The sequence below is a fragment of the Myodes glareolus genome, chromosome 17 (genome assembly GCF_982192425.1).
Source record: "Myodes glareolus chromosome 17, mMyoGla1.1, whole genome shotgun sequence".
NCBI classification, from domain to species: Eukaryota; Metazoa; Chordata; class Mammalia; order Rodentia; family Cricetidae; genus Myodes; species Myodes glareolus.
The window spans coordinates 15,612,450-15,628,758 of NC_142042.1; the positions used below are offsets into that span (position 1 = coordinate 15,612,450).

General features: G+C 38.4%; 1 protein-coding gene across 2 annotated transcripts in view; it reads left to right on the top strand.

Moving 5' to 3' along the window:
• Positions 1–2,671: 2,671 nt before the first annotated feature.
• Pkn2 (protein kinase N2) overlaps positions 2,672–16,309 on the top strand; it is a 99,242-nt gene continuing 85,604 nt past the window's right edge. For both annotated transcript variants that reach the window (XM_087897485.1, XM_087897486.1), the window contains exon 1: positions 2,672–2,804. In XM_087897485.1, coding sequence (XP_087753611.1) covers positions 2,757–2,804 — 48 coding nt within the window. In that variant the 5' untranslated portion in view covers positions 2,672–2,756. The remainder of the gene's footprint in view (positions 2,805–16,309) is intronic.

The following is a 16,309-nucleotide window of genomic DNA, read 5'->3' on the forward strand; positions in this document are numbered from 1 at the left end:
TGCTGGGGTCAAATGGGTGCACCACCATATCTGGGATCTTAGTTTGGGCTTTTATTGCTGTAAAAAGATACCATGGCCACAGCAACTCTTATAAAGAAAACAGTTAATTGGGGTGACTTGCTTTCAGAGGTTCAGTCAATTATCATCGTGGCGGAGAGCAATGGCGGTGTGCAGGCAGATATGGTGCTCAAGCTGAGAGTCCTGTATATTGACTCAAGCAACAGATGTTGATTAAAAGTCACACTTTGGGAAGTTTGAGCAAAAGAGACCTCAAGGACTGTCCCCAAAGTTACACACTTCCTCCAATAAGGCCATACCTCCTAATAGTGCCATTCACTTTGGAAGTCATTTTCTTCAAACCACCACACCTGGCATTACATGAGTAATTCTTAATTTAACAGTTAAGTACTTACTATGTGTATACTGGATATCACATCTTTCCTGGAGTAAGGTATATATATATATATATATATATATATATATATATATATATATGCACACACATAAATTAATAAGCATCCAGTGTCCCTGAATTGACACTTTACATGATAAATTTTGTTATGTATCTTTTACATTAACTCCCCCTAACACTTTGTACCTACCATCTAAAATAAAATGACATTATAGTTGTTTTGGACACAATGCTACTTCCTCAAAAAGTCTCCCCACCCTTGTTATGAACTCTTTCTTAATCCTACTTTTAACTCCAGGTTCTAACTCCCCCTGACTATAGTTACTAGGGAAGGTAATTATATATCCTGGCTTTTCCAAGTGTTGTTAGTTTCTTATTTCTTCCTTGATTAATAAGACTCCGTATTATTAGCAAGAGTTTAAAACATTACAGAAATATTACAGCAAGTATGAAGACAAAGTAATGTGTTTCAGATGTACAGACTGGCTTTTCTAAAAGCAGAGGTCGATTTCAGACCTGGCAAACTATTTGAAATTCTGCGCTATGATTAAGAAAGAAACAGGATGCCGGGTGGTGGTGGCCCACACCTTTAATCCCAGGACTTGAGAGGCAGAGGCAGGTGGATCTCTGGGTTTGAGACCAGCCTGATCTTCAAATGGAGTTCCAGAATGGCCATGGCTACACAGAGAAATCAAAACCAAAACCAAACCAAACCAAAACAACAACAAAAAACCAAAAAAGAGAGAGAGAGAAACTGGATTTATGTTTACAAATTAATATTTCATTAAAGTTATAATCGATGTCTTGAAGTGAAACAGTATTAGCCACTAAACACATTCTAAAATTTATTATGTTATTTAAGTACTTGTTACTTTTATCATTTTCAATCCAGGTAATTCATTAAACATAAATAGTAAAACTTTTGAAGACTACACCAGATTTTGTCAGTATATTTATTGTGAGCTGCAGTCACCGAGCTCTAGATCATCAATGTTTGTTGAAACATACTCATCCGACTCGGAGCTACCTACCTACAGCCTGCCTTTTAACTCCTCATCTTTACCTAAATATACACGACCATCTTGTCCACAAAGCTTTTAACCAGCAGTGTATACTTAAGTAAGCTTCAGGATCCCAAGTGAAGCAAATGCAGAGAATGTCCATTCACTGATTAGACAAAACAAAAGCCACAGTTTTGAGACTCTGTGCGTACTTGAGAAACATAGTGTTACTTATAGAAGATTAAGCTAGTTACTAAGTAGACGATTGAGTTCTCCCTGATCCCTCCCCAAGCACAGTTGGCTTTTGTCCACTCCCGATTTTGTCCACTCCTTGATTTTGACTATCTCTTTTCATTAAACTTAGTTTTTTTAAAAAAAAAGCAACAAATGAGCTGGTTCAACTTTGCGCTCGGTAGTTTCCCAGTCCAAACCACCGTTCAGAGCAGCGCTCGAGGAAAAGGCAGCTTGTACAGATTGCACTCAGAAGTTGTGGGCGCTCTAATCCCTCAGATTTTTTTCCGCAAAGTGCCTTTTCCAGGCCAGCCCGGCTCGCGGGGCACTTGACTGGTGGCGAAGTGGCGCGAGCGAACCGCAGGAGGATGGCAGGTGGGGGGAGGGGTCGCGGGGTCGCGCGGGGCAGGCCGGGTCTGGGCGCGGCTCTGGAGAAAGGCCTGGGGAGCACAGGCCCGACCCGCCGCCAGCGCCCAGACCTAGCGTTCGCGCAGGGCCGTTAAACGCGGACGGAGGTGGGTGTGGCCTGCACGCTCTTCCCGCCTCCCGGCGACGCGAGCCCAGGCCTCTCGCCCCAGTGTCACCCCGGCCCGCCCGGAGCCAGCTCCGCCCCGCCCCGCCCCGTCCCGCCCCGCGCCGCTGGCCCAGGGGGGTCCCCGCCATTCCCCCCTCCCCCAATCTACCCTTACCCCGCCCAGCCGGGGGCGGGGCCTCGGCCATCACGTGCGCCGGCGGCCGCCAAGCGAGGCGGCTTTTGCGACGCGGTGACAGCCAAATGGTGCGACAGGGGGAGCTGCCGCCGCGGCCGCTGCGCCCCGCACCAAGAGCTCCGAGGCGGCTCCCGGCGTCGCCCTGAGGGGAGCGGCTGAGGGGACAGAGTCCGGCGGGCGGCGGCGGGCGGCGAGGGGGAGCCGCGCCGAGGGCCCTCGCTCCCCGCCGCTCTCCATGAGCCGGGCCGCCTGAGCCGCGCCTGCAGTCGGGCCGCGCCTCCATGACTCCCTAGCTGCTGCTTTCTCTCCGGTCCTCACCCCCCGCCCGGCTCCCGTCCCGCCTTCTCCTCCCTCGGCCGCGCCGCTGGCCGCCTTCAGGTGCGGAGTCCCGAGCGGAGCGCCATGGCGTCCAACCCCGACCGGGGGGAGATCCTCCTCACCGAGCTGCAGGTAAGGGCCGCGGCCCTGCGGGAGTGCCGGCTGGGGAAGCGGGGCGGGTTGGGGGGGGACTCCGGGGATGGCGGCCGCGGGCTCGGGGACGCTGCGCACCGCGCCCCTGACCCGCTAAGTGCGGAAACTCGCGTGGTGTCAGTCCGGAGCGGCTGCCCCACGCCCGGGACCGGTCTCCCGCGCGCTCTAGGAGGCCACCGGGCGGAGGGACCCTCCGTCCCCGCGGGCGGGGCCGTGTGTTCGCACGGGTCCCCTCCCGGTGTCACCGCCCCGCCCTCCCCCCTCAACCCCGCTCCCTAACTCCTTTGAATGACTCCCTGGCTGTGGGCGGTTCCCTCCCCTTCCCCTCAGACTGCACAAAGAGCGCCCCCCAGAACTTCAGCCCCCCCCGGAGGGCTCGCTCCGAAGTGCTGGCCTCGCTCCACCAGCCCTCTTCAGGTGACCGATGGCCTTTAGCGGACCGTGCCGGCCGTGTCTTTTTCTTCACTTTTCCTTTCTAACTCAGGGAGAGATTGGTGGTCCTCCCCGATGGCTCCCTCTGCTCAGATCCGGAAGTTCAGATGCTGAAGGGTTTTTTTCCCCCCCAGACATTTATTTTCCCTCCCGTTTGGACACAAGAGAAAGAGCTCCAGAAGTTGTTTACAAGCCAGAGAACAGTTCACTATGTGAAAACGTTAGGCAGCACATGTCCGCAGAAGATAGCAAAGTAGATGCCGTAATTAGTGTGGTTGGTGTCGGAGCAATATTATTCTTTCCTATTTCCAGCTAAATATTTGATGATGTAAGCACGATTTTTGTTTTGAGATCTCTGTAATGTCGGAGATTGAGTGTATACACTGTTATGTTTCATTACTTTGGAGTATTCAAGAGATGTTTACATCTGGATTTAAATTTTGCCTCTAAACTGATTTTGGTTAATTTTTGGTTTGTTTTAATATACTCATATTTTAGCCACTCAAAGCTTAGAGGGAGGACTAAAGCACTTTCGTTAATTCTGAAAAAGTTGGACAGTTCATTTTGTAAACACGTGAATCTAGAAGGTTGATTATGATAACAAAATTATTCTTTGCTTCTCCCTGTAAATTTCTTCTTGAAATGCCTTTTTCTTAGGTCTCGGCATAAGCCTAGTATATTGGGTCATCAGATGTAAGCATAAGTGCATTGCCATGATAGTTGGTGTATCTTTAAGTTAGAGACCTGGGCAGGGTACAACTGTACACTACTGAGTCTGTGGAATCCTTTGGAAGTACAAAGTGGAACTTCCTGTCATTTGAAAATGTCATTATAAAACGTTTTGATTACAGTTAGCTCTTAAGCAGCTCTTCACAGCATGCATTTGCTAAATGAGTAGATTCTGTTCTTAATTTGCATGCTTCTAAAGGTAAAATGTCCTGAAGTTTTTGGAAAGAGCATATATTACCTACTTTTGAAACATGAAAAGCACACTTTGATTTTGCTAACATGCCATTAAAATGGCATTTTTCTATCAGTGCTGTTAGAATTATAAATTTTATAGTGTCCTTGTATTTTCTGGAGATTGGCATAAATGGCACTTATTTTGGCACTGTAGCAAAAAAACATTTTTGTGTTTATTATATTTAGGACCTTTTTGTTAGTAAGGTCAATTTTGGCAGTAACAAGCAAGCAAGTTAAAGAATGAAAAAGAACTTTAAATATGACAATTTAAATAATGGAAACAAAATAAGGAACACCAGATGCAGTTATGGTTTACAATAAGAAAGTATAACTCAGCCGGGTAGTGGTGGCGCACACCTTTAATCCCAGCACTCGGGAGGCAGAGGCAGGTGGATCTCTGTGAGTTCGAGACCAGCCTGGTCTACAAGACATAGTTCCAGGAAAGGCTCCAAAGTTTCAGAGAAACCCTGCCTCGAAATCCCCCTCCAGAAAGGAAGAAAGAAAGAATAAGTCCCTCTGAAAAAGTAATAGTTCTTATTAAGTGTTACTTTAATATTAATCTTTACAGTGTCAATATATATCTAGGACATTTTTCTTGGTTTATTATAGTCTCAGTTGTAATAAAAGTTACTGCATTTAAAGTTTATACTGGTTATTAAAATATTTGTCTACATCACTTAAGATACATGACCATAAAATTTACTTCAAATATTTATTTCACTTGGTCATGAAACAAATGTAATTGATCCAATATTTGTCAAAAGTTTACTTAGAGAGTTACATTTTTAAAGCTTCTAAGTTGTTTGAAACTTTTTAGACTGGAAACTAGTTTAATATGAATTTCTCGATGTTTACCTGTCAAACACACTTTTAAGTATTTAAATAATAAGTTATGTAACCAATTTTAAAACGTGTTTAATGACAGAACACTGTTACTTTACCATACATTGTCTTGGAATACTGTTTCACTCTAGACATTGGTTTAACTTTAATGAAATACTTGTTTGTAAACATACATCCAGTTTCTTTTTTAATCATACTGCAGAATTTGGAGTAGTTTGCAGGAGTTGTCTTAATATAATGTTTGCTTCTAGACAGGCAAAACTATACATTTGAAACCATTACTTTGTCTTCATACTTACTGTAGTGTTTCTGTGAGTAACACTTTTGACTCTTGCTAGTGACACGGAGACTTAGTAAACAAGGAGGCATTAGTAGAGTGAACTGGAGCTTTGATGGCCAGAGACTAGAAGGTGTATGGAAAGATATTTGTTACAGAAACAACAAAAATAGGCTATCAAAAAATTTAAACTCCATTGGCAGTTTCCAGCTTTTATATCATGATGTATATTAATTTTTTCATTGGGAGCATGGCAGGAAACTTATTTTCGTGAGGCCAAAAACCCTACACTTTATTTTTAAGAAAACTTGGATTAATGAAAAGTATTAAAAATCTCCAAATGACTATTGCAGTAATTTTAGAAAATTCAGAACCAAATTTGAGTAGAACCAAATATTTAAATAATCTTACTAATATTGGTGATTCATCACCTTCATCAAAGTTCTTAGTGAAGTGTTGCCTGGGTAAAGGAATTTGCTCAATTGAAAAGTTTTGGTACTTAGCCTTAAATTGCAGATGTTAATGTCAACTGAATATCTACTAAAACTGTATTGAAGGATCTAAATATGACAAGGAGTTTTTACTTTCTAGAATAGCACAAATAGCTTTTGTACCAGTGGAGAGTTTTATGAAAGTACAGATAGCATTTATTATTTGCTACATACTGACCATTGTTCTTAGGTATCTTGTGTACTTTATTTGATATCCACAAAACACTAGTAAGGTAAGATATTTTACTTCCATTTTATGAATTAGGAAACTAGCCTCAGAAGTGTTAAATTGTCTGGCATGACAGCACATGTCATTAATTCCAGCACTCAGGAGGTAGAAGCAGGAGGATTGCTATGAGTTCAAGGTCAGTCTAAATAGTGAGTTCGGGGCTAGCTAGGACTAAATAATGAGACCCTGCCTCAAAAACAAAAACCAGAAACTAGCCAACCAAAAAACAAGAATGTTAAGTAAATTTCCTATGGTTATGCTGTTAATTTTAAATTTGAACTCTGATCTGTGTATTTTCAATTACATCATTAAGTTGTTTCAGTTCTTTGGATTCATAAATGTTTTGTATTCCAGTGTTGTATGAGAATTTCTAAAAATTGGTCTAAATGTTGTTAATCAGGTTAATCAGAGTTAGCTTTGTTGTAAATTCTAAGATCCTGCTAGAAACAGGACAAGTGGTGTTCATATTTCATTTGATTGTGTATAATTTAACGGTGCTTGATTAATTTCAAATAGGGTACACTATATAGAGTAGTCATATAAACAACCTTCTACAGACTTTCTTAACAATGACTGTTTCTGATGAGAGACATTAAAAACTTGTTGAAAATCTGCCAAAGATTGATTTCTCAAGTTCATAGGTTAAATTATAAGTTTCTGTATAACCTAGTTTTGTGTTGGCACTTAGAAGGTGTTCGGTATATTGACAAGAGGCTCCATTTCTTACCTACAATGAGGACTGTCCTGATCATTTTATGAGAAGTTCATTATAATTACTGCCTTATGCAGTTATGGTTAACCCTTGTATCTTGGATTCTTCATTCATGGATTCAACTCTGTTACCGAGTCAACCTGATCTGCATAAAGTTCAAGGAAAACCAAAGCTACATAAAGAGACTCAAAACAAGGAGGTGGGGGTAGACAGATGGCTCAGTGGTTAGGAGCTCTGGCGGCTCTTTCAAGAACACAGGTTCAGTTCCCAGCACCCACATGACATCTCACAACTGTCTGTGATGCAGCTCCAGGTGTTTTGACACCCTCAGACAAACATGTGGACAAAACACCAGTGCACATAAAGTAAAAATAAATAAATTGTTAAAACCAACTCCATCTGTATTGTGCACGCACAAATGTTTTTCATGTCATTTCCCAAACAACATAGCATTTGCATTGTATTGAAGGATGTATGTAGATGATATTATTACAGTTATTCCTTGAAATCAATAGGGAATTCATTTCATGACACCTCTTGATCTCAGAATTCTTAGATGCTTAACTCTTGTGTGTGAAATGGCATGGTAATCTGCATGCCTTCAATTACCTGTCGATTGTTTACAATACCCAATTCATATATGCTAAAGTGATGCATTATAAAGATGAACTGATATACAAGAATTATATAGTATTGAGTGTGGAGTATAAAAGATTTGCAATGTCTACTTTGCCTAATTAATGGTTTACTGTCTTAGCACATAGACATTTTAATTTATTGGAAAGTAATTATGACAGACTTTGGAATTTACTTTTCCTTGTAGAAGATATGCCATCTAGTATGCTAATATGTGTTAAGTAGCACATACTTCATACCTTAGTCTTTCTGTTTTCCCTTCCCTATAGTTACAAAGGGATGGCTATTCTGGCTGTTTGAGAGCTTTCATTGAACAAATTACACACAATTTTTTTCTTTTATTTAACCTCTGGCATACTGTACTGAATCATTATTTGTCATAGTAATTAAGTACTCCTGGACCACCACTTTTCCCTCCTCATAGTATCTGCTCTGTAGACAGAAGTTTCTGTCCTGCCTGGCCCCGCAGCTGTTCAGTCCCAAAGAAACACACAGAGGCTTATATTAATTACAAACTGTTTGGCCTATTGTTCAGGCTTATTAACAACCACCTCTTACAACCTAAATTAACCCATAATTCTTATCTGTGTTTAACCATGTGGCTTTGTGCCTTTTCTTAGTAAGGCATTCAGTTGCATTGAATATAATCTTTTTAACTTGGGTTTCCACCTACTTTCGATAAACTTATTCATATTATTGCTTGTTGATGTAGTGTAACAGCATTGACTGTAGTTTCATTGAGTAGATATCTCCCGTTGTTTGATATTTGAATATTTAGCTCTTGTTGGTGATTTATTTATTTATTTATTTTTTGCTTTTCTTAATGGTGAGTAAAGATACTATGGACAGCGTGTTTCCTGTGTGTTTTTTAAGGGTGAAAGTTTATGTGGAGGCTCACTTGATGCTTTACAGAGCAGGCTAATGCTTTTAGCATTAAAAGGTGATACTGAACTTCTTTTGGTATATGAATTTATAATCATGCCAACAAGTATATGAGAATAAAGGTTCTTTTGTTACCTGTTCTTTGAACACCTTATTTTATCATTTTTAACTTTTACAAATCAAAGGGCCATAATACTTTGTCTCTTGATGTTGATGATGCTTCCTGATTATTATGATATAGAATATTTCTCTTTTTAAAAATTAGCTTTATTATTTTTAAGTATGTATAGGTGTGTATGTGTTCAATATGGATATTTGCATTTGAGTGCAGGAGCCCACCGAGGCTAGAAAGAAGCATTTGGATCCCTGTAGCTGGAGTTACAGATGGTTGTGAGCTTCCTGACTTGGATGTTGGGAACCAAAGTTGTGTCCTCTGGAAGAGAATCAAGTGCTCTTAAGTACTGAGCCATCTCTCCAGGTGCCCTGGAAATTTTCTTTTTGTTTTTTGACCTTTTATGTTTTTTTCTTCAGTTGAATCCTTTTTCTCTCTTGCCCACTTTTTCATTTTTTCCTTTTTGTTTGTTTTGATTTGTAAGAGTTTCTTATATTCTTTATTCTAAACCTGTTTATTGTTAATATCTTCTTTCAGTTTCTAAATTTCAGTTCAGGAGGTTGTTTAGGAGGAACAGCTATAAATCTTTTACCATTTTGGAATATGTTCAGAATCATAACTTACAAGCTTGCAGTTATTATTTGTTGCAAGATTGGTGTAAAAATAATGAAAGTATAATTTATTTCTATGGGTTTGTAAACTTTTCAAATAAAAAGCCCCAGGTAGTTGTGTAAAACATGTAATTCCCACACATGCTAGGCATTTAAGTGTTAGTTAACATAGTGTAACTGTAGAAATAAATAATGAGAATTATGTATGTGAATAGTTGATAAAACTGCTCATTTTCCATTCTATTTGTCTTAAATTACTTAATACTTTGTTATTAAGTAATTAATATTTAATTCTTATGCTGTAGACAGTATTATATGATTTTCAATCAGTTATTTACATATAAGCACAAGCTGTCAGTTTATTTCTGGAGTTGGTTAGATTTAATATTGAGGATAAAACAAAAAAAATGTTACTCCTTATTGCAATTTACTCATATTTGCTAACCTAGAATCCTATGGGCAATTTTTTTTTTTTTTTGCTGTGGTATCCTTTGATGATGAAAAATTCTTAATTTTTAACATATTTGTCCATTTTTTTCTTTTAATTGTCTTACACTCTTAAGAGATTCCTTCTTAAACCCAGGAACTGTATTTTCTTACCTGTATTCTCTAGTAAGATTATTTTTGAGATAGTCTCCCTAGGAGAGCCGCCAGAGACTCTAGTGGCCCAAAGAACCAGGCGCCAACTGTAGAAGTTAGCTCGATTCAGGAAATAACCAGGCTAGCTTAAAGATAAACAATTATATTTTTACTTATTATAAGGGGAAACTCATGCCACAAGAATGGAAAGTCCAAGTTCCGATGTATCCCACATGAATCACCCAGAGAGAGCAAGCACCTGGTCCATCCCAGTTTTTCCTTCTGTGCTCCAGGAAGCCACGCCTTAACTAGGTTCCACTTCTTAAAGATGATTGGTTAACAAAGCTTCCCCAGCCTAGATTGGTCTTAAATTTAGAGTACTTCTACATCAGCCACCAAGTGCTGGATCACACAGATTTGTGCCACTACCTTTGGCTTCTACTAAAATATGTGATGTTTCATTTTATTTTTTATGTTTAAGTCATTCGGTAGGCTTTTTAAAGGAGCAGCGTTATGTTCACAGCAGAACCGAGGAAGACGCAGATTTCCTAACTACCATAAACACACATAATGACAGCTTCCCATATCACCATGCTGATCAGAATGATATGTTTATTGACATTGATTAATACACATTAGTATAGCATTTTCTTCCAAAGTCCATAGTTTATATTAGGTTCACTTTTGGTATTGTTTATTGGATAGATTTGTAAGTATAACATATACTTACCGTTGTGTTAGGGTTTCTGTTGCTGCGATGAAACACCATGACTGAAAACAACTTTAGGAGGGAAGGATTTATTTTTGCTTATTCTTCCATATCACAGTTCATATTAAAAGGAAGTTCACATCAAAAGAAGTCAGAGTAGAAACTCAAATAGGATAGGACCTGGAGACAGGAGCTCAGACAGAGGCCATGGAGGAGTACTTATTACAGACTGGCATTTCATAGTTTGCTCAGTCTTTCTTATAGCATCCAAGACCATCTTCTTAGGAGTGGCACCACCCCCAGTGGGCTAGGCCCTCCCACATCAATCACTAATTAAGTAGGCATTGCTATTAATCAATCTTATGGAAGCATTTTCTCAGTTGAGTTTCCTCCCTCTTAGATGACTCTGGCTTTTATTGTTGACATAAAATTAGCCAGCACAACCATTATACTATCATTCAGAGTAGTGGAGTAAACTAAGAATCCTCTGTGCTTCATCCCTTCATTTCTCCCTCTGCTCTGTTCCCTGAGAACAGCTGATCTTTTGTTTTTGTGGCTTTTCTTTTCCAGAATGACATGTAGTTGAAGTCATTATGTAGCAGTCTAATTTTCACTTCATTCACATAGTAATATGCACTTATGTTTCCTTTATATCCTTTCACGATTTGATAATTTTTTTTTTCTGAGGGAGGAGGATCTCATATATCACAGACTGGCTTCAGACTTGCTATGTAGCCTAGGATGACCTTGAACTTCTGAGTCTTTTGCCTCCATTTCCCCAATGCTAGGATTATAGGCCTGTGTCATTCCACCCAGATTATGTGGTGCTGGGGATCAGTCTCATGGGTACTAGACATGTAGTCTACTAATGGAACTATATCCCCAGCCCAATATTGTCTTACTTCTTTCTTTAATAATCTGCTGCTTGGATGTACTACATTTTGTTCACTTGCTTACTAAAGAACACCTTGGTTGCTTCCAAGTTATAAAATAATAAACTGTGAAGAATGTCCTGTTCAAATTTTTGTGGGGGGTACATGTTTTTAATTTCTTTGGGTAAGTACCAAGTAATGTAACTTAGATTGTGTGATAAGAATCTATCTAGTTTTGTTACTACCAAATCACTCTCCAAATTGACTTACTGTGTTTGCAACATGGAATAGTGGCTGTCTCAATTTTAGCTACTCTAATAAGTATTGGATCACATTTTAATAGTTCATTTTTGAATATTGAGTAAATATCATGAACTATCAGTTTTAATACTTAAAACATAATGTATATCAAACAACCTTATAAATTTCAAATAGAGTACTTTTCATCTGTTAAGGTTATATCTGAATTAGCTTTATTTGGTCTAGTTTTTCCTGTTAGAATTGAGGCTGTATCATACTAGGTATGTAAGAATCATGCCTGAAGTTATCCTTACTTAATTTGTAACTGACTTCTTCCTTGTAATATTAGTTTGTGTTTGGTCACTTATTCCCTAAAATCTGTGTCAGTAAAGATCATTCTTTAACCTCTCTATTGATTCCCACAATATTCACCATTTATAACTCAAGTTTTACATTTTCTCTAAGTCCAACCTACTCCTGCTTTGTAGTCAAGAAATCACTTACCTTGTTTTTGCCTCTACTAAGTGATACACATGGTATGCCAATGTGAACCTACTTAACTTTCTTTCTCTTTAAACTTTAAGGTTTTAGCCCTTTTTTCCCTAACCCCCCACCACATTTTAAGGAGATATTGTTTTACTTTGCTGTGTCTATACTTTGCTGGTCTTTTCCATTCTATGTGATAGCTACATTTTATTCTTTACAGTCTAAGGTTTTTATTCTCCCTTGGTTTATTAACTGAAAATAAATTTATGTTTCATGTTTTTATTAGACTTTTAGTATCATTATCCTTCAGACTTCTTTTATAATCACATTCATTTAAAGAACTTTTTTAACTACTTTTGTCTTTACTTTCCACTTCTTTAACTTATCTAAATATGACTTTGTATCAATTATTCCATTAAAATTATTCTCTTACCGACATCGATGGTCTTCTGTTTCTAATCCTAGGTACAACTGATATTACTTCAACTTCCTGTAACTTTCATGTTTAAGCTTTGAAGACCCTGCACAAACCTTGTTTTATATATATGTATGCACTCACATGCACGTGTGGGAGTCTGTGGCTAACTAGCTGACGTGTGTGCACTACAGGAAGATTTCACTTAATCCAAGGATAAGGTGGAGACCCTAGTCCCCATAGTACTAAACAGAAAACTGAATGCCTTCTTTCCCTGCCTCCCTTTTCTTCTCTATCATTGATTCTGTATTCTCTTATCTCTTTAGCCTTACAGATCAAATGCCCATAAATCCATTGCAAGTTGAACAGTATACTCTGTGCCACAGTTTCAAATGCTTGTTTGAGAAAATGATTGGCCTTATTCACCTTGATCCATTCAACTATGTAACTCAAGGAATGGGATTGTTTTAGGGATGACAATTATTTTCTGAGAAAGGAGTGTAGGGTAGGAAAAAGCACATGCGTTTAAACTCCTTCAATAACTTTCTTTTGATTATAGAATGAAATAGACCTTCCGTTTTCTGACCTTTGTAAGTCCTGCTAGATCTTTCTCTGTCTGTCTTAAGCTAGGGCATATATTGAACTATTCGAAGATGTATGAACCACATTTCTTTTGTACTTCTGTACCTAGTTTTGAAAATACTAATATTGTCTGTCTCCATGAATAGTATTTGGCAAATTGGACAGTCCTTTAACTTTACTAAGAAACAGTTATATTTATGTAGAATCAAAAAGTTTAAAGGTTCCCCCATCCCCCATTTGTCTGTGTTTGAAAACACCTCATTTTTAGTCTGGGTTGTTCTCAAGGTCACACTCTTACCTCAGCTTCCCAAGTAATGAAACTACAGGCATGTACTACCACATTATTTCTTTTTTTAATAAGTAAATTTAATGAATTAGTCATTTCACATTTGTGACTATAGTGATATTTTATTTGTGTTTTAGTAAATAAAGCTTGCCTGAAGAGCTAAGCCACTAGAGGCCAGGGAGTTGTGACACACAATTTTAATCCCAGGATTTAAGGCCACCCTGGGCTCCACAAGATTAAATCTGTCTAAAAGGTCCCAGCACCTTTACATATGAGATCTATTGTAACGTGAAGGGTCCTGTTTGTTGGGGGTTTCTGTCCTAGCCCGGTACCCCCAGCTGTTTAGCCCCTAAGAAAATCACAGAAGATTTCATAAATTATAAGCTGATTGGCCCATTAGGTCAGGCTACTTATTAGTTCTTGTAACTTATATTAACCCATTTTTCTGATCTGTTTCAGCCATATGGCTCAGTACCTTTTTCTGCTGGCTTATCACATCCTGCTGCTTCGGTGATCTGGGCAGGAGTGTGGAGGGAGCTTCCTGCTTCCCAGAATACTCCCATTCTCTTTGCTCCACCTCTACTTCCTGTCTGGTTTTCCCGCCTATACTTCCTGCCTGGCCAATCAGCATTTATTTAAAATATGATTGACAGAATACAGATAATTCTCCCGCACCAATCTATAAAGGAGTCACACGTCCCAGCACTAGGGAGGTGGAAAGAGGTATATTAGACTGGAGAAGACAAGAGCTCATTGCAGTCTGAGGTTGGCGGAGAGCATTGTAGTCTATGGTCAGGCTGAGAACAGGATCACACCTTTGTTTTATTATGTTAATTATACTGCAGAGGTTATACATAGAAACTTGTATTAGTTATAAAGGTATCTCAGAAAATAGAGAATCATGCAGAAAGATATATTTAGTAATATTCAGTATTTATAATGACATTTGTAGAATGTTCTATAATTACTAAGAACTTTCATGTGCAATTTTTGCACGTGATTTTTTTTTTTAAAGACAAGTCTTTCTTTCTGTGTAGTTTATACTGACTTGGAACTCACTATGTAGCCCATGAAGGTCTTGAATTTGTATCTGTCGTTTTGCCTTAGTCTTCTAAGTGTTTGGGTTACAGGAGGACACCACGTTACTCCTGACTGCACTCTTAAAATGCCTTGTTGTTAGGGTTGAAGAGGTAATTAGCACCAATCTGCAGGTTTATATTTATTCAGTCAAAGTCACCCTTAATGTGAACCTTTATCTTCTGGCTCCTCTCTCTCATTTAAATTTTCTATGTAATTCTATTATTATCACCTTGTAGGGTTTTGGGGTTTTTGTTTTTAGTCTGCTTGTAAAAAACCCAAGATTATTTAAAGATAAATTTTGGTATTGTTAATTTTTATAGCTTTAAAAAATGCCCCCAAATTTTTAAATTTTAAAATATATTAAAAATTTTTGGAAAAAATATCTTTTTCAGGAGAACTGCTAATGGCTATGAATTCTGAAAATTACTATGAATTAGCATCTATAATTTGTCACCTAGTCATGATAATATTAAAGTTCTTTGACATAGTTAATAGAAACATTAAAATTAACCATCCTTGTTTACAGTTTATATAAAACTTAAAAATCATTTGAAGATGCTATTACAAATGAAGTTGGAGAGATGTTTTCTATACTTATGAATTAAATTATATGTACATTAAAAAGAAGCCAAACATGTTACATACTGTACAGACTTGCAAATCAACTTATTTGGCTCTTGATTGTGGTAGCTGTTGGGTTTATACAGCACAGTGCCAGTGCCCTAATGAGTATTCCCCCAAGCTACATCACAGCTGAATTGTGATGGTGGAGAAGCAGAGGGGAACTTGGTAGCCTGCAGGTGGGCCAAATATTTGAAGTGGACTACTTTTACAACAACCAGCTCTCATTAGTCACAGGGCACAGGCCTACTCTTCATGACCCTGTTTACCCTCTTCTAGGCTGCCTCAGCACCACCTAGTAGACCTAAGTGCCCAGCACATGAACTTTTGGGAGACAATTCAAACGATAACAGGGACTAAAGGTCTTTCCATGATTTAAATAAAAAAGTCCTTTAGAGCCCAAGAGTAAATTCATTTTCACTTGGCATCTAACAAGCGTTCCTAAACAATTTAAAAATAATTTTTATTCTTGAGAAATTTATGTAAGTGAAATGAAATATCTTACCCATCCTCCCTCCATTTTCCCCATCTGTTTCCCCAAATCTCTCCCAACACGCCCTCTCCCAACTTGTAAGCCATTATTTTTCTTGTAGTATCTTAACACTCAATGATCCTATCATTTCAGAATTAAATACAGAATAGTAAAGAAAAGGGTGCTTGACTTTATTTTCATTGTTTATATTAATTTCATCCTGGAAGATGCAATATTTTTCTTAATAGTGGTATTCCTATGCCTTATCCTGTTTTTCCTTTCCATGCTCTTTAAAACCTGATAGCCATTCTTTTATTATGCTTTCCCACTAAAATTGACTCTTTAAGGAGGAAAGTTAGTATATGTAATCCCATTTTGTTTAGCTTTGTTGTTCCTTTTGCTCATTATGTGACTTGCTCTATTGCCAGTCCCTAAATAACAAACAACAAAATATGCAGTAGGAACTCCTCTGAAATTCAGCTTTGATTTTATTTCATCTAGCCTTAGACCTTGTGAAAAAACCCACTATTCTGTCCAGCTAGAGCCTAGCTCTTGATGTGTAGCTGTGTAGTATAGCCTGATGCATCATTAGATTTCTGTAACTTTTTTTTTAATAATCTGACATTTCTATCCATGAAAAATACTTCATTTCGTTTGGTGACTTTAGATTCTTGTTACATATTCTGTCAGAAGTACGTACTTGCTCAAATTAAGAGCCCTGGTGAGCCACTGAGTGGGTAGTAGCTGACTGTGAAGGCTTAAGACTTCTGTGCACTGCTTAAGATTTTATAGATACTAAATTTGAACGTCATTAATTTGTTAAATATTTCTCTTTCTTAAATAATTAACTTGGCTTATTGGAACTTGATACTTTATAAACTTGAATTTTTAAAACTTTTGTGCTTTGTAATAGCGCTTGATTTAAAAAGAAAAATACTGGCCAGATGTGTGCTT